The following is a 24552-nucleotide window of genomic DNA, read 5'->3' as shown; positions in this document are numbered from 1 at the left end:
GCATAATTCACCACATTGGGAGACTAAAAGAGAAAAACCGAATGCTCATGATCATCTCAATAGATGCAACAAAAGCATTTGACAAAATCCAGCATTCATTCACATATACTCTACCAAGCATAAAGTGGATAGCTAGTAGGAAGCAGCCATGTAGCACAGGGAGATCAACTAGGTGGTTTGTGACCCCCTAGAGGGATGGGATAGGGAGGGTGGGAGGGAGGGAGATGCAGGAGGGAAGAGAAATGGGAACATATGTATATGTATAACTGATTCACTTTGTTATAAAGCAGAAACTAACACACCATTGTAAAGCAATTATACTCCAATAAAGATGTTAAAAAAAAAAACCCTTTCATATTGAGAGTAAAAGGGAACTCTTTAACTTAAGAAAGAGAATCTACAAAACCTGGAAAACTGACAACTTTCACTCTAAGACTGGAAACAAGGCAAGGATTTCTGTTGTTACTACACCTATTCAACATTATACTAGAGGTCCTAGACAGTACAACAAGCGTGAGATATAAATAAAAAAGTATAGATTGCTAAGAAGTCCTTTTTCACAGGTGACATAATTATCTCTTTAGAAAATCAAAAGGTACCTACATAAAAGCTACTATAACTAATAATTTTTCAATGTTGCAGGATACAAAGTGAATGTATAAAAATCAGTGGTAATTTAAGAACTAACAAGGGGAAATTGAAATTAAAAATACCATTTACAATATCAAAAAATGAAATATGTAGGGATGAATCACAGAGGCATGAGGAAACTTTTGAAGGTTATGGGTATGTTCACTATCTTGACTGTGATTATTATACACTTTAAATATATACAGCTTATTATAGGCCAATTATGCCTCAATAAAGCTATAAAAATTCTATAAAGAATATTATTGGGACACTTCAAAAATCTGGAGTATAGATGTTAGATTAGATAAAAATACTGACGTTTAGTGTACTGAAGTTGATAACTCTACTGTAGGTATATATGGGAGTATCATTATTCTCAGGAAATAAACACTGAAGTATTCAGGGGTAAAGGGCCATAGTGTATACAACTTACCTCCACATGGTTCAGAAACAATATTATGTGACACACACCCCCCCCCAAACCTCCCACCCGCACACATGGGAGGGGTAAGTTAAAGAGGTGAGGCAGGGGCCAGAGAGGCAAGAGGGAGAAAATGATAAAGCAAGTGGGAAAAACGTTAACGTTAGATGTATATGGCTAAGGGGTGTATGAATGTTTACACCACTATTGCAGTTTTTCTCTGAATTTGGAATTGTTTGAAAATAAAAATGTTAAAAATCTATACTAAAGTGTTGTCATTTACAAAAATTCCTTAAGGTGGGACACAAAATACAATCGCCAAAAGAAAATTAATTGAACTTAATCAGAATTTAAAAGTACTGCTATTTGAAAAACACTGTTTAAAAAGTGAAAAGGGAAAATAAAGAGGATTTTAAAAAGTTCATTAAATGCATGAGAAGTTGCTCAACGTTATTGGTCATCAGGGAAAGGTAAATTAAAACCACAATAGGTTATCACTACACTCCCACTAACTAACTGTAAGTGAATATACTCAAGAGTGGGGGGAAACATTACAACAATATATAAGAAATTATAAAGCACATTATACTTACTATAAAAGTAAATTCTAAAATGACATTTATAGCCAAATTATAGATTGTCAATAAAATAAAGTTTTAAAACACTTAAAGACATTGCTTGTAGGTGTGTTAAACAGTTTGGAAAAAGTTTGGCAGTTCTTTTTATACGTTTAAACATCTGCTTACCATTTAACCCAGCAATTCTAATTCTGCATATTTGTTCAAGAGAAATGAAAGCATATATTCACAAAGTCATTTACTGTTCATAGAAGCTTTATTTGTAATAACCCAAAACTGGAAACAATTCACATATCCATCAGGAGGTGAATAGATAAACAATTTGTAGTATATCCATACAATGGATCCTTCTCGGTATTAAAAAGGAACAAACAACTGAATCACAGCCGTGCATGAATCTCAAAAATGTAATACTGAATGAAAGCAGATACAATAAAGTACATACTGTATGATTCCATCTCAGTGACACTTTAGATTCTAAAAATTAATCTTGCATCACAGAAGGCAGTGATTGCTTATGGTCAGAGATGTGGGGACAGGGTTTGACTGCAGAGGGACATGGGGGAACTTCTTGGAATTATAAAAATATTCTATATCTTGATTCTGGTGGTTGGTTATATGAGTGTATATATTGGTCAAAACTTATAAAATGTAAAATGTCCATTTTTGTATATAAATTATACTTTAATAAAGTTGATTGAAAAATTTAAAAATAGATGCCATTCATTAGAGTGCGTCAGAAAAAATTTAGTGAGACTATTGACCTTAGAATAACTCTAAATAAGTGGAATGTATTATAACAAGAACCCTTATACTCAAAAGAAAAACAATTGTATGAACTAGTGGTAATTTTTATTTAATATGCATATATTAAAAAAATGGTTAAAAGCATACATTAGTAGGTAATTTTTTTGGATCTGCAAGAATTATCACAGGGCTCCTCGTTAGCTTTGAAAAGTGGGCTACTTGATATTGTATTTTTGCATACATCTTTTGATTGCCTAATATCCCACATATCTTCAAAGTCTTTCCTTGCTTTGGCTGGGTTCTTTGCCTCGTTCTTTGTGGTCCTACTAAAACATGTGGTCATGTGTATTCAACACGGACATGTGGTCCATGTCTATTCACTTTTCACATTCTGTTGCTGAGCATAATACTTGCAAAATAGTAGGTTTTGAATAAATGTTGTTGAAGTAGGATTCATTTTAGCCAAAATTACTTTGCCATTCATTTTAATAAGTTCCTTAAAAAACACTGATTGAGCGCCTACTTTCTCAGTAGGTAGGACATAACAGTGGTGAACAAGATATCAATCTGTGTCCTTATGGGGCTTATATTCTAGCGGAAGAGAATCACTAAGTAAATTTCAACAATAAATACAGAGTGTGTCATTGTTTAAATCAGGGAAAATGAGGAAAGGGTCTGCTTTAGGGTGGTGTAGAAACCTTGAGGAGGCGACATTTGAGAAGATGGTGTGAAAAATAAGAGGGAGCCCTCCATGGGAAGAGCCAGCTGAAGAGCCCAGAGATAGTTCACTTGGAGCTGAGCGGTTTCCCTGGATGCAAGACTTCCAGTGCCCAAAGGGTGGAGGGGGGTGTCCCAGGCACAACAGGGTGGTCCAGCTGCTCCACTGTGCTCTAGGCTCCAGCTCTTCTTGCTTTCACAAGGATTTTTAACTCCTGCAGTTACTCTACCTTTCTGTTGCAGCATTAATTTCTTTCTACATTTGAAATCATTCCTCAGCACACAGATCTAGTGTCTCGTAGCTGAGGAAAACCCTCTATTGGCCATACATCAATTTTCATTTAAGAAAAGAACTTTTCTTGAGACTTAGCATTCTCCCAAAGAGCTGTACTCATCCCACTGTCGTTCCCTCCCTGACCTCCCATTTACTTCCGAGCAAGCACGTTCATGGGGCTTACCTCTCACTACGCTGTTGAAATTCCTCAGTAAGGTTAACAAGGACTTCAGTTTGCTGCCCTGCTCTTACTCCAGTCTTTAAGTGTATCTGATAAAGTTGACCACACCCTCCTCTCTTGAAACACTGATATTAATAATAATTTCCATGTTTGAAATCTTGTCCTTTAGAATATTCTGCTTAATGTCTCCTTTTTAATTCATCAAATTTAGTTTGTTGTACTGTGTGTATTTGAAGTTATGACTTTTTCTTCAGGAGGGCTTGTGAGATAAGCAAGAGAAATATACATTGCAAGTGTTTACTTTATCATTAGGAGAATCAGTAGTCAGCTGAAACAATTATTTCCATATATAGCATATCAAAGGCCTTAAAGATGTTCATAGCCTTTGATTCAGTGACTGTACTTATAGGCAGTATCTTAAGCACAATGTGAAATGTCTAAAAAATTAACATAAAAATTATATATAAATTTAGATTAATCACATCGATACTTTTAATAGTAAAAACCTGCTTAACAATATGGGGGTGATCAGGAAGATTAAGATGCACCCATAGAATAGAGTTATGGTAATGGTACATGATGTGTAGGAAAAGGTGGTTGTTTTTTTTTAATAACAGAAATGTTCATGTATAATAAAGGAAAATATCTATATAAAATTGTGAGCCTCTGTAAAAATGTAGATAGGATAAAAATTGTAAGAAACTGTGAACAGATTTTTCTTTAGGTAGTAGAATTGTAGGCAACTTTTCGATATTTCCAAACTTACCACAGTGATTTTATTTTTATAATCAGATTGCTATTGTTAAGATGGGAGTTGCTATGTAGTCAAAGCTTATAGGGAAAATACATATTTATTCTGAGAGTGTTGCCTTAGGTTGCAGAATAGCATCTACTCAGTAAGGGACTTTCATAGTTTGTGGAATATTTCTGATATTTAGTTGACTCTTGATTCTCCCAAGAAAAAAGTGGCCCATAATTTGACCATTTTCTCTATTTTATTTTATTATTCTATTATATGCTTGACTTTGATAAGGTTTTTTCCCCAGTGTTTCAGTTTTTTTGCAGGATATTTTGCCACCCTTTCCTTTCATAATGTACTTCTTCAGGCCAGGAAGAATAAGATATATCTGTAATTAAATTAACTCATCTTTAGTGTTTTTCAGCCAAGCGTCACTATGTGTAACTAATGCAGTTACATTACAAGGACAAGTTAGAGTACTTTGCTGTTATTTGTAATCTGGATAGAGAGTCACCAACAAAAGCAAATTGTAGACTGGCTTGAAAAGCACTCCCATGGACTCCCATTGATTTAGGCAGTTAATGGTATGCTTTAAATGTTTCACATTGCTTAGTTTTCCTTCCCTAAGTATTTGTAAGCTCATCAGATTTGTGACTGTGTCACTTTGGTGTAGTTCCCCAGCACACAATTATTGCGCTTAATACGTGCACAGAACATTTTTACTGAATGAATGAATGTAAGCCTTTGCTTTTTTGTATTGGTTCAGGGAACTAAAATAAAGTGTTCCCTTAATGAGTGTAAATCTTCTGAAGCAAAGATGAAATTTAACTACTTTTTCCTTCCCCTACTAAATGGACAAAATGCATGTTGTCTGCTCAGCTTGGTGATAGTCAAGAGAAGCGAAAACTGTCCTGAGCTGATAACCAAAAGTCAAAAAAAAAAAAAAAAAAAAGAAGCACAAATAGTTAAATAATGTTAAATTCTGAGAATATCAATGGTTGTCACATGGGTAACCAAGACGACCATGAGTTATATTTTCTATTTTATACAGGATTTGACTTGAATGAACCCTAACTCATTTTAGGACTCATTTAATTCTTTCTTTGTTTTTTGATCCTATGTTAGTTTTTATGAGCTTAGTATGCATTTAAGTTTATTATAAATAGTTTATTGGTGCTAATTACTTATGATACTTGAACTTTTCTTTTTGCTTGAGTGTACTTTATCATATATTTTATTTCTGTATTATCTCATTATTAAATAATGCTTGTTACCATCATAAATGAAGGTGAAGCTGTGTTATGTAATATTTTAAAATATACAATCTATATGTAGTCATCAAAATAAGTGAAAATATATATGATTGCACTAAGGCTTACCCAAATTTAATTTTGTTCACTCTTTTCAGTTTTTCTTGAAGATTAGTTACACGGGATATGCTGCTGTACATTATTTTGGGATTGCTCATACATTTGGTGTTCTTCGCCTCCATCTTTGACATTTATTTTACATCTCCTTTGGTTCATGGAATGACTCCTCAGTTTACGCCATTGCCTCCCCCAGCGAAAAGATTAGTGCTGTTTGTTGCTGATGGCCTGCGAGCAGATAAACTTTATGAATTAGATGAAAATGGAAATCCTAGGGCACCATTTATTAGGTAAGCATGTCAACTGGTACAAAGACATCTCTGGAAAATGTTATGCTAATGCTGTTTATCTCATGTTGGGTAGAGGAGTGATGATGAGAAAGAGAATAGGGCACATATACATTGGCCTTTGCCATAGAGATTAGCAAGTTTATTTCCTTCTAGGAGTTATTTCTCTTATTGTGGAAGTTGATATCAGGTGAATCGAAATGAATGACCTTAGCTGCTTGGCCTAACTTGTCCTAATTTCTGAAACCTGGCTTACAACTCACTATATTGTCCTTTTCTTATTAATGACAAGCATAAATATTAGTGAATTACCAATTAACAAAGGTGTTTAACTAGAAAATATAGACTTCAACTCAAAATACATCTTCTATAAAATATATAAAGCCCTTCCAAGTCTATATCACTATATAATGTAATTTTGGATTCTATTAAGTGGCTTTGAAAAGAAATGTTTAATTTTGGGGGCTTAGGGGACTCCTGCAATCAACTGTTCTTTTTCTGATTCATAGCAAGCCCCTCAAAAGCCCTTCCTAATGCTGCTGTAGAGAGATTAAAACTCAAATTCAAGTGGAAATTTATCTAAAATCGTCTATCTTTCTCCTGCCCCTGTCATGATTTCTTTCTATCTCTTTACCCTATTTCAATTTTCTTTATAGTACTACTTAGCATGTGCAACTTCCACTAAGGCTGGGACTTTGTTTTATATAACACTTTATCTCTAGTTCCTAGAACATATAGGCAATTAATAAATATTTGTTGACTGCTAGAAGAATGAATGAACCTGAATTCTATGTTGAATTTCCAGGAATAAATTTATGGTGCCTCAAAGAAATGCATAATACTAAAGTATGCAAATAAATGAGCAACTCAGGGCAATAGGAAAATATGAGTAGGAAAATAAGATCAAGCCTGGGTTAAGTTCAGTACACAAAAATGTGTAACATAAATTTCTATGACTAGTTTAAAAATTGGGGTGATATATTTGGTTGAATTTCTTAGTTGTCAGAGAAAGGAGAGAAATATAGTTCATTGCAAAATTAATAAGATATAAAATATACTGGTTGTTAAGGCAAAGGCAAGGCTTTCCGGTACCACTTGCTTCTCCTTGGGGTGTTACGTAGAGGGCAAAGGGCTCACAGTTGATGTGCCTTGTGTTGTATGCCATTCTAGCTTCTTCTAAACCTTTTTTTCTGAAAGGTTTTATTTGTTCCTCACTGTTTTTTAAAAAATATGATCTGATCAAAATGTTTTCAACAGAAGTATCCACATTTCTTTATACCTTCCTCTCTCTGTTTGAGTTCAGTTTCCATTACATAACTGAAGAAGTTAAAAAATATTTCTCCCTCAGCAGGTGGTTCAATGGTTTTTTAAGCCTTTTACTTTTTATGTATATATTTGACCAAAGTTGGTTTTATTATGAGATGTCAATATTAAAAGTATCTAAACCAGCACTTTTAGATACTTTTCTACAGAACATTTTGAGAGTTGAAAGTTTATCTTGAAAGTAGTTACCAATGAATTAGTGTTTTATAACTTGTTGCTCTGCTGGCCTTTCACCTGCAACAGCATTACTGATAGATTTGCATTTTCCCCCAAATTTTGCAAATCACTGTTAGACAACTTAAAGAATGTTGATACATTTTAGCAAAAGAAATTTTGGCCTGTTTTAATCTCAAATTTAGGAAGATAATTTAACCACCATCACACCTAATAAAATTTAACATTGACAAAATAATATTGTGTATATCAATGATTTCTTATGTAACATACCATTTCAATACTTTGTGGCTTTAAACAATAATGGTGTATTTTGTCTTGTGATCCTGGACAGTGGTTGAGTGGTTCTTTGTCTCACCTGGGCTTTCTTGTGCTACTGAATCCAGCTGGTGGGAGGGATAGGACTGGGCTCAAGTGGGATCAGAAAGATTCCTTTCCTTCTTAAATTTTGACTCACTCTTTTGACTGGATTCCTTCAGTAATAATCTTATTTTTCTGAAGCCTTAACAGAGCATTTGATCATAGTCTATGTTAACTATTCATCTGTAACATCTTTTAGGAATATCATAATGCATGAAGGCAGCTGGGGGATATCTCACACACGTGTGCCAACTGAATCTCGGCCAGGCCATGTAGCCCTGATAGCAGGGTTTTATGAAGACGTCAGTGCAGTTGCCAAAGGTATTGTCTATTTAGATGATTTTATCACATGAAAAATTTATTGCAAAAATATTGCTTCTTTAATACTGAATCATGACACAAAGTGAAGTATGTTTTGAGATACATTTTTTGCCCATGCTGCGTGGCATGTGGGATCTTAGTTCCCTGACCAGGGACCGAACCTACGCCCCCTGCAGTGGAAGCATGGAGTCTTAACCACTGGACCACCAGGGAAGTCCCTGTTTTGAGATACTTTTGACAAGTATTTTAGCATGCCAAACTCACATAAACACACACTGGGATTGACTCAAGAATTAAGCTTTAGCATTTTATCATCCTGTGCTATTGATAGGATATGATTGGATGGATTCATGGATTTCCTAGATCTTAACACTCGAAAGGTCAAAAGTGATTCTATATTTTAGTAAGAATTAAATTATCTATTGTAAGCTTTTTTAAAAAAATTGTAATATAATACATGTAACAAAATCTGTTATTAGTTTTGCATTCGTTCTGCAATTAATCCTCATTGTTATTATTTGAAAAATACTTCTTTAGGGGATATACTATTTCATCATGTATATATTACTTTTGTCATTGTTTGCTTTTTTTCTCAATTACCTGAAGGATGGAAGGAAAATCCTGTAGAATTTGATTCTCTTATTAATGAAACCAGGCACACATGGTGCTGGGGGAGCCCAGACATCTTGGCTATGTTTGCCAAAGGTAAAAGTCATTGATTATATTTCCTCAGCTACTAAATAGGCAATAAATCAATATGGTAATTTAAAATATATACTATGTTTTATTGACTTTGAAATACATGTTTTTACATATTTAACATCTCTGAAATAAGGGTGTATATTACAATAGATAGACATGTCAGTTTGATTTTTTCCTTCTTAGTTGTACTTGAAATGTTGAATTATACAGTTTTTAATACCTTGGATTCGATGAAATGCTATATGACTCTTAACATCTAACAGCTTTTTAATCTTGGGCAAGTTAGATAACTTCTCTGAATTTCAGTTTTCTTTTCTGTAAAATGTGATAATAATAATTTCTATCTTCTAGGTTTTTTTGGGGGATTAAATAATTTATGTGAAACATTTAGCAAAATTCTTATTATGATGATGATAACTCCTCATTATTATAATGATGTAGATGTCTGGTTCATTTTACTTTGATAGATTATTACTAAGAAGTTAGTAGATAGTCACATAAACATTTAAATGTTAAAATTTATATTTGTAACTTCTGTTTGCATATATTCAGGATCATGCCATTTGGATTTGTTGTATTTGTTGTATTTCTGTGCATGAATCTGCAAGTATTAGAACATCTCTTGATTAGAAAATTCATTTACATTATTTTCTAAAATCAGTTGGATTCCATTTGAATTTTATGTCATTAAATGCTTTTTAGTGAGAGCATTATGATCATTTCACCTAATGAGAAGGTTTACACTTAGTCAAGAATATAATAAAATAATTGTAATTACTAAAGATTATTATATGTCTCAAAAGCAAAACAGATATTCAGAATTTTCTCTGTGATAGTCACAGAACATTATTGTGTAGAGCAGGTCAAAAAACTTATACTGCTTGCCATTTATATACTCCCTTCTTTGGAAAGCAGTTAAGCTTTTGGGGGGACTGGTGGTGGTGAGGATGGATTAAGATGCTATGGCTACCAAACTTACCTCCCTACTTCTGACTACAGTTGATAGGACAGGACGCCTGAATTGGAGATAATCGAATAAGAATGTTCCATTTCTTATGGCAACCCACAGACCCACTCAGATCTTTACTTAGAATGTGGGAAATAGAATGACTGAACAGTAGAATAGTATGATTAGAGCTAAGCTGATATTATAAGAGATTTGTCATTATTTTGTTATATCTTACTTATGAGCTGTAAGAGCCTAACTCAGAAATTCACTAAGTTGATTAGATTCTTAATAAAATCCTACAAATGTGTAAGATTAATATATTTGTTGACCCTTTCAAACTATTTGGCAGTAAGCAATATTTATTCCCTTATACTGAGAAAAATGCACATATTTTATGAATAAAAGAATTGAAATATTTGAATTTTCTTCTTGGTTAGGGAATTTTGTAAAACAAATGATTTCATCTATTTTAGATTGTACCATCCTTAGATGCACAAATTCTTTGGATAGTTTAATCCTTACAGGGAGACAAACTTTGGTGTTTACTTTTGTGCTGTCATGTATTCATTAGCACTGTGACTTTGGCAAGTTAATTAACTCACTTGTAGTGTATCTGTAAAATTGGAATATGTTACTGTGAGAACAAAAACAACAGCATATGTTATAGTATAAACGATGGTCCATGGAAGATCATTAAAATTTTTTTTCTCCAAATTTCCTTTTCAGGTGCTGGTAGAAACCATGTTTTTGCACATAATTATGACGCTTACAGTGAGGATTTTGGTGCCCAGGATGTAACGAAACTGGATACCTGGGTTTTTGATAATGTGAAGGTACGTGCTATTGAGTGGCTAATCTACAGCACACGTATTTGTACCTAATGTACTAGAAACTGATTTGTTAGTAAATGCATCTTAGTTTTTTTTACTTGTATGAACTTGAAAGTTCTTTATTGTAGCATACTATTTTAAAAAGACTGGATTCCAGGAAATTACACATTCTACAATAACCAATTAATATAAGTTTAAAAAAAAATTTTTTTAAAGTTAACTCTGGGCTTCCCTGGTGGCGCAGTGGTTGAGAATCCGCCTGCCAATTCAGGGGACACGGGTTCAATCACTGGTCTGGGAGGATCCCACATGCCGCGGAGCAGCTAGGCCTGTGTGCCACAACTACTGAGCCTGTGCTCCGGAGCTTGCGAGCCACAACTGCTGAGCCCGCGTGCCACAACTACTGAAGCCCACGCTCCTAGAGCCTGTGCTCTGCAACGAGAGAGGCCACTGCAATGGGAAGCCCGCACACCGCAACAAAGAGTAGCTCCCACAACTGGAGAAGGCCCGTGCACAGCAACGAAGACCCAATGCAGTCAAAAATAAATAAATTAAATAAATAGATTTATTTTTTTTAAAAAGTTAACTCTTAAATTCTGTGTTTCTGACAGTAAAATGAGCCCTTGGTTGGATTCAGGAAACCTACATTTCTTTCCTAGTTTGCTGAATTATCCTAGGTAAACCTTCTTGGTCTTTCTTCGACCACAGAACCAGTCTCTTACACGTAGTGGGACCATGTGATTTGTGTGAAAGTCTTCTGAAAAATGCTGTCCAAATCTAATGCATTTATTATAACATAAAGTAGATGTTTAAAAAAATTTGTACTTTAAAGAAAAATTAGATAAGCAAAAACAAATTCACAAGTTAATCATAATAAAATATTTGAATTTTGTTAAGATATCGAGTTTTTTGGACTGTTAGTGACAATCATCACAGCTTCACCAGGAATCCAATAGAATTTATATTTTCAAAAATTGTGTGAAAATCTCAGCTGTGGATATTGGCTCACTCCTTTCTATCAATCTATTCTTTCTTATCTCCAAATTATAACTCATAATTCATCTGTTGTAAGAAGCATTCATTGATTGACCCTTAATGATTCTTCTTTTTACCAGTAGTGTCTTTGGACTGACATTGCGAACTTCTCCATAATGTAGTCATTTTTATTGTTTGTTTGTAAACAGTCAGTATGTGTCTGCATTTTTCTTTGTATTTACTTATCAGGAATTAAGTGCTCAATGTGTTCTTTGATAAACCCTATTGCTTTTATCAGAATATTTTTCCTTGAAGCTTTCTTTTTTCATTTAACATATGCTTTTGTCAAAAGGGAAAACCTTCAAGTTAAATAAAATCTCTTCAAAAAAATAATTAGCAATTTATTTTGCTATCACTTCTTAATATAATTGACTTATATTAGTATCTGCTTAAAGACCTTTGGCTTCTAATTTCATAAACATGCCAAAAGTGTTCCAAAATCATGGATTTGATTCCTTGTGGATAGGCAGATATTGCTAATGACTGGCCTGATTTTATGCCTTTTTTACTTTACTTCAACACTGCTAGTTGGTGATATGATAGTGACCAGAAAAAAAATTTGCCTACAACTTCATAAGATATGATAGAGACATGTACATTAATCAGGTAATAACAAAAATATGAAATCATCAACAATGATAAATGGTGTGAAGGAAAAATGCAGGGACTAAGAATATATCTTTAGAAAATTCTGATCTAAAATAAACAGAGGAAGACTTTCTGAGAGTTTTGAGATAGTCTCTGGAGAAGTATAGGAGACAAAGAAATGGATGGATCTGGATTGCATATAGAGAAGAGTATTTCAGGCCAACAGCGTTATGTAAACTTGGGCCCTGAAAGGAGAGCCAGCATAATGGATTTGGGGAACTGAAAAAAGGGGAGGTTTGCATGGCAGGAACACTTACTAGAGCACAGTCTGAGATCAGGCTAGAGAGGGAGTCAAGGGTCCAACCTGGACTTTGTGCCCTGGCCAGAGACTCATGCTTAATTCTAGTCAAACGGTTTACAAATATATGCCAATTTCTACTCACTTTTTAAAAAATTGTGGTGAAATATCCATAGCCATCTCCTCTATTAGGTCTTCCATGACTTCCCTTTGCTTTACCCCACTTCCAGTTTGACTTAGAGAACCTTCTTCTATATTCCCTTAATACCTCTATGTTAGTACTTTATTATGCTATGCTGTAATTTTTGATACATTGGCAACAATTTCAATCCTATGGGAAAAGAATCTAAAAAAGAATGGAAAAAAAAGATGTGTGAGGACGAACTGTTCCAATACATCCCAGAGGATTAAAAGGAACTCTGCTTTTATTTAAGCTTACAACTGTCTATATTATAAGCCATTGGATCTAACAAGCATTTCTGTACTGTTTATGCAAAAGGGGGATTTAAAAACAAAACAAAACAACAAACAAAAAAACCCAAACAATTTCAACCCTATATACATCTTGTGGCAGAGATACTTTTTCACATTGTTAAATCTAAATTCCTATCATGGAATTGTCTGGTACATAGATACATGATTAATTTAGATTAAATTCAACTCTGTAATAGAAAAAAAAATATTGCTTAGAAGTTCTATCTCAATAAAAGATAATGCCAGAAGTAGGCAGCCCAAGATTGATGCAGTCCAAGAATGCCATAGTGGTTCCACAATGTCATTAAGACCCAGTCTCCTAAGTTTCTCTTCTATCCTCAGAGCATGGTTTTAGTTTCAAAGTTGTCTTACGACCCAAGAGATGCTGGAGTTCCAGCCATTATTTTAAATGTTTTAGACCAACAGTACGAGGAATTGAAAAGGACCTTCTCTCCTACTAAATTAAATTTATTTCAAAAAGCCTTAGGTCCACATAGTCTTTTGACCGAAATGTTTGACTTATATCTCATTGGCCATAACCAAAAAGGCACATGTAGCTGTGAGAGAGAATAGGAAATATGTAGGTTTTAAGTTTGGAGCACTGACATGTCCCATAAAATCAGAGGTTTTACTTGGAGAGAAAGGGAGACTGCATGCTGGGGTAGTCATCTAGCAGTCTCCCATGAGGTATAATAAATATTTGTTAAGTACAAAAATGAATGAGTGTCTTTGAGCTAAGAAAAGTGGGGTTGGTGGGCATAATTATACTAAATATTGGGGGGAAAGAAGCTAGGAGTGTATTCTATCTCTTAGGTACAAAAGACCAACTTTTTAAAAGGCAGTGGGAATCTAATAGGCTGAGCTCTGTAAGATTAGTGTTTCATGGCTTCCCAGATCTTGTGTCCACATATGAATGAATAGCGCTTTTTACAAAGCTGAATATTATCAGTCATGAAACAAATTGTAAATTTGACTCAAGTTCAATTGCTAAATTTTTTTGTTTCTTGTCAGCTTTCAATTATATCTTTAGAATGTAATTCCTTTCTCTTGAAAAACTTGCCATTTCCATCTAGATTTAAAATTTCTTAGGGACTAATTAGAATATATTTGAAAGGGGCTAGGCAGAATATACATTTCATACATATATGAAAGTTAGGGGGCCATTTTACATTTTTAAGGAGGATTGGTAGCATTATGTTTATGTTTTTTAAAAAAATTATTTCTATTCTTGACTAGATGGTTTCTCTAATGGCACCATTTATATTTTTAATGTTTGTAATAATGAAGAATTATCTGAAAAAATACTTCAGACTTTTGTTGGAAAGTTAAATACCTCTTATTCTTAAAATTAACATCTTCTATAGTTAATTTATGTGAACAATAATTATATATCTTGGCAGCCTGTTGACTTATTTAAAATAATTTAAAAGTACTCTCCATAGGTACTTGCTTACATGTTCATGTGTATGTAAGCACGGGATGAATCCTTTTCTTAGAGGGCTTTATGAATCCAGTTTATCATTATGAAATTAATCATTTTTGAACCGCATTTCCTTTCATTAAGTGGACCTTTTTCTATCATACAATGTGAAGAACAGATTCTAGTCTTGGGACAAAGGAAATAGGAGGCTATTTGCAATGTTGCAAATGAGAGACTATGGTTGGACTAGGGTGGTAACATAGGACAACAGAAGTATGAAAACATTTTAAGCTCATAAAGCGTTCCTGAACTGTTGCCACTAGTACCGTTTTTTTGTTTGTTTGTTTGTTTTTGCAGTACGCGGGCCTCTCACTGTTGTGGCCTCTCCCGTTGCGGACCACAGACTCCGGACGCGCAGGCTCAGCGGCCATGGCTCACGGGCCCAGCCGCTCCGCGGCATGTGGGATCTTCCCGGACCGGGGCACGAACCCGCGTCCCCTGCATTGGCAGGCGGGCTCTCAACCACTGTGCCACCAGGGAAGCCCCCCGTTTTGCTTTTGACTCTTGTCAAAATAGTTCTTCAATCTATATTTTATTCAATGTTATGAGAACTTCATGAAATCGAGATTCCCTTTCTATAACCTTTTTTCAGCCTAATTATAACACAGAAAATAGCTCACTCGTTATTTGAACGTAGATGTCTGAACTGACAAGTACTTTGTGTTGTAGGTCCTGAGGACAAATTTAAACAAAATAGGATAATTTAATTTTATAGTTATGTATAAATTTAATTAAATGTTTTCATTGGAATTACTTTTTAAATAAAATAAATGAACTAAAATTTTTTAACTGATTTGTTACATATAGGAATTCTTTCATGCTGCCAGAAACAACCAATCTTTGTTTTCTAAACTAAATGAAGACAAAATAGTTTTTTTCTTACATTTATTAGGAATAGATACAAATGGACATGCTCACCGACCATCGTCAAGGTAATTTTAATGCTGTGTTTAATTTCATGGTTTTGAGGGAAACACCTGTTTGAACTTTTAAAATATTATTATAATGTTTTCTTTGTAATGATCACAACAGAACTTATATTTTAAATAAGTCTAAAGTAGAATAAGTTCTCATTTATATGAGATGTAGTATGATATAGTGGCTAAAATCACATGTGCTGTGACCACACTGCACATTAATATAAGTAAAATATATCCTGTATGTGTATTCCATATTCTTCATTTATCAGGTCAGAGAGAAAAAAACTTATATTTTAGAAGTATTTTAATTTTGAAATAAAAAGCATTTTTATGGTGTTAATATTTATATCACAGAAAGACGTAATTAGCTGTTCCTTATGTTCCATTTAATCAGTGCTGTATCTAGCAGATAACAGTATGAAGTTTTGTATATGATGTTTCAGTAGTACTCCTTATATAAAACAGTGACTATTTTTCTCACTTTTGCAGACCATAAGAAAGGAAGAATTCATGTTATACTTTTATTCTTCATTTTGAATTTGATTTAGATTAGTCTAACTAACTGTAAAGCCTGTTGGTTAGCTGCCAGTAATGAATACCTCATGCTTCCCTTCTTTAACACAATGCATTGTCTTAAGTGATAGAACTTATACCAAACCATTCTTGTTCAACTGTACGGAAAGCTTAAATATAGTTTGTTCAAAATATATTATAGTGTTTTAAATCACAAACACTCTAAGGGATGGAAATATTCTATAGTTGAAACAGTGATGCTTACCTATTACTAATATGGAAAGAGCAATATAGTTTACATTATGAGAGGCATGAACTTAAAAGTCGTCATTGTTGCATTTGAGACTTAAAAAGCATTCCTTAAAATCTATTTGCTAATTGATATCTTTTTAAAAATCATTTTTGAAAATGATTCCAGATTTTTTTACTTCTTTAAGAGAAGAAAATTACTTTTAACACTCTAAAGAGCTCTGATTTAAAAAAATAAAGATGAGATCTAAAAGTACTTCAAGTTATTGACTTTATAAGTTCATGTTGAATAAATTTGATTTTTCCAAATTAATGTAATCAGTGTAATTTAATTTTCTCTTCTCTTTCTTTTTAAACAGGGAATATTTGAACAATATTAAAATAGTTGATGAGGGATTGAAAGAAATTGTGTCTACTCTTAAAGATTTTTACGGAAGTGATGGGAAAACAGCATTTATCTTTACTGCTGACCATGGAATGACAGACTGGGGTTAGTCTGTTTCTAAGTGAAATATACTTTACGATTAAAGTAGTGGTAAATGTAGCTTGCAAATATCTTGTAATGTTGAAGAGGATTAGATATCTTAGTATATGCAAACTGTCTAGCACATAATAGCATGCATAAAATGTTAGTGTATAAAAGATTGATCTTATATAATCTTTCTTCTAACTATGAAAGGAATATACTCTCATTTAACATGAGAAATTAGAGAAAAGTGTGGTGAAGAAAACAAAAAATACTGATTATTTATCCACCTAGAATTAACTGTATGTGATGGCAGAGAGGGTGAGTTTAAGGTGGTATTACTGAGGGTACTACTGGATGAGCCTATCCCCGCTGTGAGATTCCCAAGGCAAACACAGTGTGTGCACAGAGAACAAAATAAGGCAAAGCTGAGGTTTGGGTCACCAAATCACAATGTAGAATTCTTGTGAGCCGGTTCCACTTTATAAAGGGCTTTTGGCTATACCAGCCAGAGCGGCCTGGAAGAAAAGCATAGAGACTTTGCTGTCCTCTTCAGAGCAGACCTGGCCTCAAACTTGGGTGGTTACTCCCCAAAGGAGCTTTCCCTGTTCTTTCTGCCTTTGGTGCTACTCTGGTGGCATCTCCTCCAAGTCTTATTGTTATTATTCTTATTCTTCTTTCAACCAGTCACTCAACGGATGTTCTGCTTTTTGTTTTTGCCTGTTTGTTGTTGATGCTCTGGCTTTCTTTGGGAATATTTAAAAACTAATTGTTATATAGAGATGCAAACATTTGGGAGTGTGGTGGCTAGAATTAGCTATATAGAGATCAACTCTTTAAAACTAAGTATTGAAAGATATTTAGGTATATGTTAATTCTTATATATTGATACTTGTCTTATTACTCTTTGTGTCTTATTTGTAGGTTCCCATGGAGCTGGTCATCCTTTAGAGACTTGTACTCCTTTTGTCACTTGGGGAGCTGGAATCAAGTATCCTCAAAAAGTGTTAGCTCAGAAATTTGATGATACATATTTGCAAGGTATGAACATGTATCTTTATTGTTTTTATAAATGTGACATTTTAAAATAAAACCAAAGTTTAACTTTAAAAAATTACTTTTCAAGTTATAGCTTTCATTTGGATATTTGTGTCATTACTATTTCTATGTATTACTTTTGTATAGTTCATATTATTTGGTTTATAATATTCAGCTTGAAATATAATTGTTAGTTATTTGCCTTGTGCAAGTTCAAGTATAAGTTTTAATATTTTTTTTCACAAACCTTATTATTCCAGGACTTAGATTAAACCCTTGGCTTAGATCTTACCTGCAAAGACTATCAATTAGATAAATCACACATATGTCACAATTGATATTTCAAAACCGGACAGATTTTGCCCTGTCTCTAGTACTTTTGAAGGCTCTGTTGCCCAAGGCTCCCTTGCTTCTTTTTTTTTTTTTTTTGCCGTACGCGGGCCTCTCACCGTTGCGGCCTCTCCCCCTGCGGAGCACAGGCTCCGGAAGCGCTGGCTCGGCCATGGCTCACGGGCCCAGCCGCTCCGCGGCACGTGGGATCTTCCCGGACCGGGGCACGAACCCGCGTCCCCTGCATCGGCAGGCGGACTCGCAACCACTGTGCCACCAGGGAAGCCCTCCCTTGCTTCTCAATCCATGACGAAAAGGAATTCCTTTTTCTTGGAGCTCTGGTTATTTTGTAAGGTAAGGGTATTTTAGCGTTTCAAAGCTTTTACTAATTGGAAAAAATAAATTCCTCTCAAATGCCTTTCTCTGGATTAGTTGTGTCAGACTCATTCAAAGCACTTTTTAAGAATACAGATTAAAAAAAAAGTTACAGATTTCCAGACCTTGTCTGTAGGTATTTTGATTCCATGAGTCTGGGTAAGGCCTAGAAATGTTCCTTTTAAAACCTTCTCCAGGGATGTGGACTCCCAGCTGTATTAGGTATTTCTACCATAGAAGACTTTTGGGTTTGTATAATAAAATTTTCCTACACACTTTCTTTCTTTTTTTTTTTTTGTTTATTTTTTATTGAGATGTAATTCTCATACCATCAAATTCATGTTTTAAAAGTGTATGATTAAATTTTTTTAGTATATTCACAAGATTATGTAATCGCCTCTACTATCTAATTACGAAACATTTCATTGTGACCCCCCCCTCCCCAAATCCCTTCCCATTAGCAGTCACTCCTTACTTCTTTCTCCATTGTATGTCTATGCCATATTTCATTGTCATCTTATGGACATTTAGGTCATTTCCACATTTGGGCTGTTATGATAATGACGCAATGAACATTTGTGTAAAAGTTTTTGAGTGCATATGTGTTTTTGTTTCTCTTGGGCAGGTACCTAGGAGTGGAATTAACGGGTCATGTGTTCCTCTATGTTTTATTTTTTGCAAACTGCCAAACTGTTTTCCAAAGCAGCTGCACCATTTTATATTCTTATGCTCTGTGTTAAATGGATTAGATTGAATCTAAATAGAAGCTAGGTTAAATAGTATGTTTGTATTGAATACTTAGGAGACAGAACTTTCTTTTGGCAGTTGATTTCTCAGTGACTTAACGTTTTAGAATCATATGACTTCAAGAATCATTACTGAAAGAATGTATTTTTTCTTATATGGATATTTGGTATCATAAGTTACAGAGAAAGGGAATGTACATGTTTTTCCTCATCAGGTGATTAGTCTGAATTTTTGGTAGCTGACTGGTAGAATTAGGATCATATTTTTAAACTTTATTAGCTTATTAAAGGAAATTTCATCATAAAAATGCCTTAGAACCCTTTGGGTAATATATCTTAAAGTCAAAAACAAAGTCTTAAAATCAAGACATGGCCTCATAATCATTTGTTTTGATTACTGTTTATTGAAATTTCTGAATTTATATGTAGAAAGATAGGGGAATGAGGCAGTTTTAATAGTAAATCACTATACTACTTTCACATTTGGGATTAGTGATGGTAGGAGCATCAGAGCTAAAAAATTTCAAATATTTTGCAAGCAACTCTCATTACAGAAAAAAGAAAAGCTTAGATTGACTAACGGGCTATTGGTTGCCTTAATAATTCCCTGGAACAGGACTGTCATTAGTTGTAGTCATGCTGACAGTTGTTATCATTGTGCCTTTTACTTCCATCTTTCCTTCCTTAGCCTTTGGATGTTTTGAAACAATTATCTCCAAATTATTTCCAAATTAATAAACTATCACAGAAAATATCAAATATTTACTTTTCAGTTATTCTTTTAAAATTCTAGTTTAAAAAATTTACAGCTCTTCCTTCTTAAGCACGCTTTTTGTTCATACTTGGCTTAAAATGAACTTTACCAATACTTTCTATTTCCACTGACCACTTATAATAATAAAATGATTTATTTTTTAAAAAAATTCTTAACATCAGCTCTGGTGTTTATTTGTATCTTTCAGAATGGAAATTGGAGAACTGGAAGAGACAAGATGTCAATCAGGTATTCATTAAATTTAATCATGTTCCGATTTAATTTCATCTATAAGAAGTTTAGACCAAAAAAATCTGGAAAAAAGGTATATTAATAATGATAAAAGATTTTTCTAAAACATTTCAGTTACCAAGGGAAATCCTGTTAAATGAGAATATCTTAACCCCAAGTAATCTTCCTTTTGGCAAAATAAAAAAAGCAGCCGCAAATAAAAGTGAAAGGAGAAGATGCCCTCCCTCCAAATAACACTGGCTAATTAAAGAATTATTATTCAAATTAAAATTTGCATGCCTGTTACATTTCTGTGATTTCTTGTCATGGTTGCCTTGCTTAGTTGCTTTAAGCACAGATCTAATAAAACTCCATTATGGGTTTCTCTCCTGTTAGTGTGTCAGTTACCATTTCTTTTTTATTAACACCCATTTTATCTTTAATTCTACCCAGAGTTTTTACAAATGCAATGGAGAAAAAGTGACAAGAGTATATAGATTACTCAGCTAGAAACTTTATATTATAGGAAAATGCGTGGCCAACCTAATCAAGTTAGACCAATAACATTATCTATAAATATGAAGCACAGATTTTTCTTGTTGAAGATATGCTGTGTAGACAGCCATCTTTACTATTTGTGGAAGGCATGGCATCGTTGGTATGTGGCCTCCAAAATGGCGGGAATACCTTACTTCTCCAGGTCACCTCACAAGCTGACATTCCTTACTGTGGTGGATAAACCAAGGTCTAGGGTCTCATTTTCAGGCGTACGGTTATAGAAGCCTGTTCTTTCTCAGCATATTAAGAATGGTCTCTTCGCTCAGGATGGATGCTTATTATCCAAGTAAGTGACAATGTATAGAATCAGACAGCAGTCTATTAATTTGCGATAAAAATCACTGTCAAAGAGATAGGAATAACTTGAAGTCCATAAAACAAGAACATGTTTTTTATATAGACTGGATCATAATCAAAAACTGAATGTAGATTCAGCTATTGCTCTCAGAATCCTGCTTCAGATCTACATTAGATGAGAATTCTTTATTTATTCCTTCTGCCAACACTGTTGTGTGTCTGTAGTATGTTTAAACATCGTGCAAACATTAACATTAACATTAAAATATTGAAACATTAACACATTAACATTAAACTTGGTATAAGGGATATAATGGTGAATAAAAGCTGACACATTCCCTACCCTAGGAAGCTTATAGTTTAGGAATAAGATAAATTTTACTTTTATTTGTATTTATCACACAAATAAACGTAAAATTATAGCCGTGATAAGTACAACAAAAGAGGCCTGTGAAGCCATCAGAGTATAAAGCAGATGTATCTCGTAAGCTGTGTGGTCAGCAGAGGCTTCCTCAGAAATTGAGGCTTGGGCTGAGATTGAAGAATGAGTAGCAGTTGCCAGGCCAAGGCAGGAGGAAGGGAGCTTTTCAGGCAAAGGAGCAGCATGTGCCCAGAACTCTGGTAGAGGGTACATGGCATTTTAAAGGATCTTGAAGAAAGTGGGTGTACAGAGCAATAGACCGTGGTTTGAGGTGAGGCAGAATAAGGTAAACACTGGACCACACAGGGCCTCATGGACCCTATGGAGTTAATCCTAAAGCTTGAGGAAGGCTTTGAAGTGTTCAAAGCCTAGGGAGTGACATGATCTGATTTTCTGTGAAAGGATTCCTCTGGCTGCAGCCTGGAGACTAGATCAGAGGAGGCCAAACATGGATTCTGGGGTAAGGAGAGGAAGCGATTAGGTGGCCAATGGGGTTTTCATTGTTCTGTGAGATGGTAAAGAGAGTCTAGATGGTAAAAAGTAAGACTGAAAGCCTGGGACCAAACTCCAATTTGAAATGGGGGCCAGAGAAGGTATCTGGAAAGAAGCCACAGTGAGATTGGAGACACTCAGTGGAGCAATGTTACAGAGGCCCAGGAGGGGGTGGTCCGCACAGTACTGCCAAGAGGTCACGTAATTATACTCATCACAACAGCATTTGTAGCCACCGGTTAGTGCAGGACTGTTATGCGCCAGGTACTTTATAAATTTAGTCTCATTTGATCCTGCCATAACTCTTTAAGGGAGAAACTTTTATTTCTTTTTTAACTGATAAGGAAACTGAAGCATTGGAGAGGTTAAATAACCTGCCCAAGGTCTCAGAGATCACAAGCAAGTGTTTGAAACTGGGCATTCTGACAGCCAAGTATTTTACTCCCTGAAAAATTGTATGGACTAATATAAAAGCAATCAATTAGTTGTAGAAAAATGGAGGTTATTAGCTCTTTAGGAAGAGCAATCTACAGGATGATAAAGAGTCAAAACAAGTTAGAGTGGCCTGGGGAGTGATGGGGAGGTGAGGCCATGGAGACAGAAAGCATGAACAACTCTCTGGGAAACTGGACTTGAAGGGAGCTCTCCAAAACGATATTTGTGGTCTTTTGTCCAAAGAGTCTCTTATCTGGTTTGTATCTTTTCTGGACTTCACTGGCGTGCAAACCAACCTCCTTCTGATACATACTGTCTTTAATTTATATATATATATATTTCTTTAGGTAAAGTCTATTTTTGCCATTTATTTGCTATTTAAAGCATCTTTCTCATAATACTCAAACACTGTTGCATAAAGTGGTCAAGTTTTTAGCATCTAGAATAGTAACTTTTTGTTTTATGTGTTTTACATTTGGGGCTCCTAGTGGTTTCTTGTCAAAGTTAAGTTTTCATAAGTTCACGTATCTCTAGCAAATGACATTTTTTAGAGATCAGTACCTACTATGTATTAAATAAATGTTTGAAGGTAATGGATTATAATGAATATCATGGTTATTTTTCAAACTACAGTGATATTAGTTAGATTATTTACTTTCCTTGTTGATCTCTGTCGACTTCTTAGATTTGAACTTCTGTTTGTAGGCTGATGTTGCACCACTGATGGCTGCTCTTATTGGAGTTCCCTTCCCTCTTAATTCAGTGGTAAAGAATACAATTTTCTTATCAACTCTCAGAATTAAAAAAAAATTATTGTACAGTAAAATTTACTTTTTATGTGTTTCTGAATTATCTTTGATTACATTTAAAACTTTTTTCCTTTATATTTCTTTCTAAAGATGTAACACCTCATAATTAAGTATGAAATACAACATGGAGCACAAGCCTAATAGCTTTTCTTAAAATTTTTTTCTTTTCTAAAATGTAAATAGATTTATATCTTTATATTTTAGTTACATGATGAAAATATATAAGTAATTTTTTATTGTAAGCAGCAGAAACTGAATCCATTTAAAGGAAATTTATTAAAAAGATATTGCTGGTTTGCTAAATCAAAGGGGTCCTCAAAAGCCAGACTGGGAAATGAACAGGAACCAGGAGTGCTCCAGAGACTCAGGAGAAAGAAGCTCACCGTGGTCCCATGGCAGGGCCAGTCTGCAAGGTCACCGACACTAGGGGAGAGTAGCATTACACCTGTTGTACTCTCTGTTCCTTGACTCTCAAGTGTCAAATTCCAGTGCTTACCATTTGAGTGGTCTGGCCTCGGTTATTTGTCTACCCTTCAGTGAGGGAAGACTGGGGGGGCCTCATTAGAGACCTACTATGCTCTACCTGATATCTCAACATAGAATGGTAATGCTGTTAAGAATGGGAACTGGATGCTGAAAAGCTAAAAAACAAACAAAATCCATTCCCATCAGCCGTTCTTTCTAGCGCTTCAAATCAAACTTAAAAAAAATAATGTCATCTACATCAGAACTCTGATATGACCCTTATAGTCATAAGTGTGTGTGTATGTCTGTCACTGAAACCAAAGTTTCACAAAACAATCCTTACCATTACTATGCATAGTAGTATAATCCTATTTTTCTTATTATGTCTTTTTTTTCTTTTTAAGTGAGCTGGCTGTGGCCTACCATAGTAAGTTTTTGTGTGTGCAGAGCACCTTTAGTTCACTGCCTGCCACATAGTAATCTTTCAATAAATGTTAGGTTTTATTGAACTTAATTCATCTCTTTCGCTTTATTTACTTTATTATATCTACTTTGTAAGAAAAAATAATAGAACATTTTTTAGTTATGGTTTTTAAAAAGATTTTTTGTTTAATTATTCCAAGAATTTGTCCATATGTCATCTCTATTGCTTCCTTTGTAAGTCTGTTTTGTTTTATAAGAATATTTTGAGCTTTGTTGGTACTAATATTAAATCAGTGTCTATTATTTACAGGGAACCCTTCCTGTGGATATACTTAACAGCACTGATCTCTTCAAAGCAGAGAGCATGTTTACAAATGCAGTACAGATTCTTGAACAGTTCAAGGTAAAACAAGACCACACACAAAAATGGACGCTACTACAATTTTAAAATTAAATATATTAAGTGAAAATATTTGATTCTGCATTTTAAGAAATGATTTTCTATAATTTATTATCTTTAAATTTTGTGTGTTTAACTAGTGTCCTAAAGTTTCA

The 24552-nt window shown here is 34.3% G+C and overlaps 1 protein-coding gene across 5 annotated transcripts in view; it reads left to right on the top strand.

Moving 5' to 3' along the window:
* The window catches only part of PIGN (phosphatidylinositol glycan anchor biosynthesis class N), a 113608-nt gene that overhangs the window by 4264 nt on the left and 84792 nt on the right, over positions 1–24552 (top strand). For 3 of the 5 annotated variants that reach the window (XM_024133951.3, XM_024133950.2, XM_028480278.2), the window contains 10 exons: positions 5696–5944; positions 7998–8119; positions 8726–8824; positions 10497–10603; positions 15283–15407; positions 16517–16647; positions 17548–17664; positions 20075–20115; positions 23006–23065; positions 24308–24400. In XM_024133951.3, the coding sequence (XP_023989719.1) occupies positions 5724–5944; positions 7998–8119; positions 8726–8824; positions 10497–10603; positions 15283–15407; positions 16517–16647; positions 17548–17664; positions 20075–20115; positions 23006–23065; positions 24308–24400 (1116 nt within the window). In that variant the 5' untranslated portion in view covers positions 5696–5723. The remainder of the gene's footprint in view (positions 1–5695; positions 5945–7997; positions 8120–8725; positions 8825–10496; positions 10604–15282; positions 15408–16516; positions 16648–17547; positions 17665–20074; positions 20116–23005; positions 23066–24307; positions 24401–24552) is intronic. The other 2 variants (XM_028480277.2, XM_028480276.2) reach the window with 2 other exon arrangements.

Source organism: Physeter macrocephalus, chromosome 19 (assembly GCF_002837175.3).
Source record: "Physeter macrocephalus isolate SW-GA chromosome 19, ASM283717v5, whole genome shotgun sequence".
Lineage (NCBI taxonomy): Eukaryota > Metazoa > Chordata > Mammalia > Artiodactyla > Physeteridae > Physeter > Physeter macrocephalus.
Note: the sequence above shows the minus strand (reverse complement) of the source record. Positions and strands in the feature narration are given on the sequence as shown.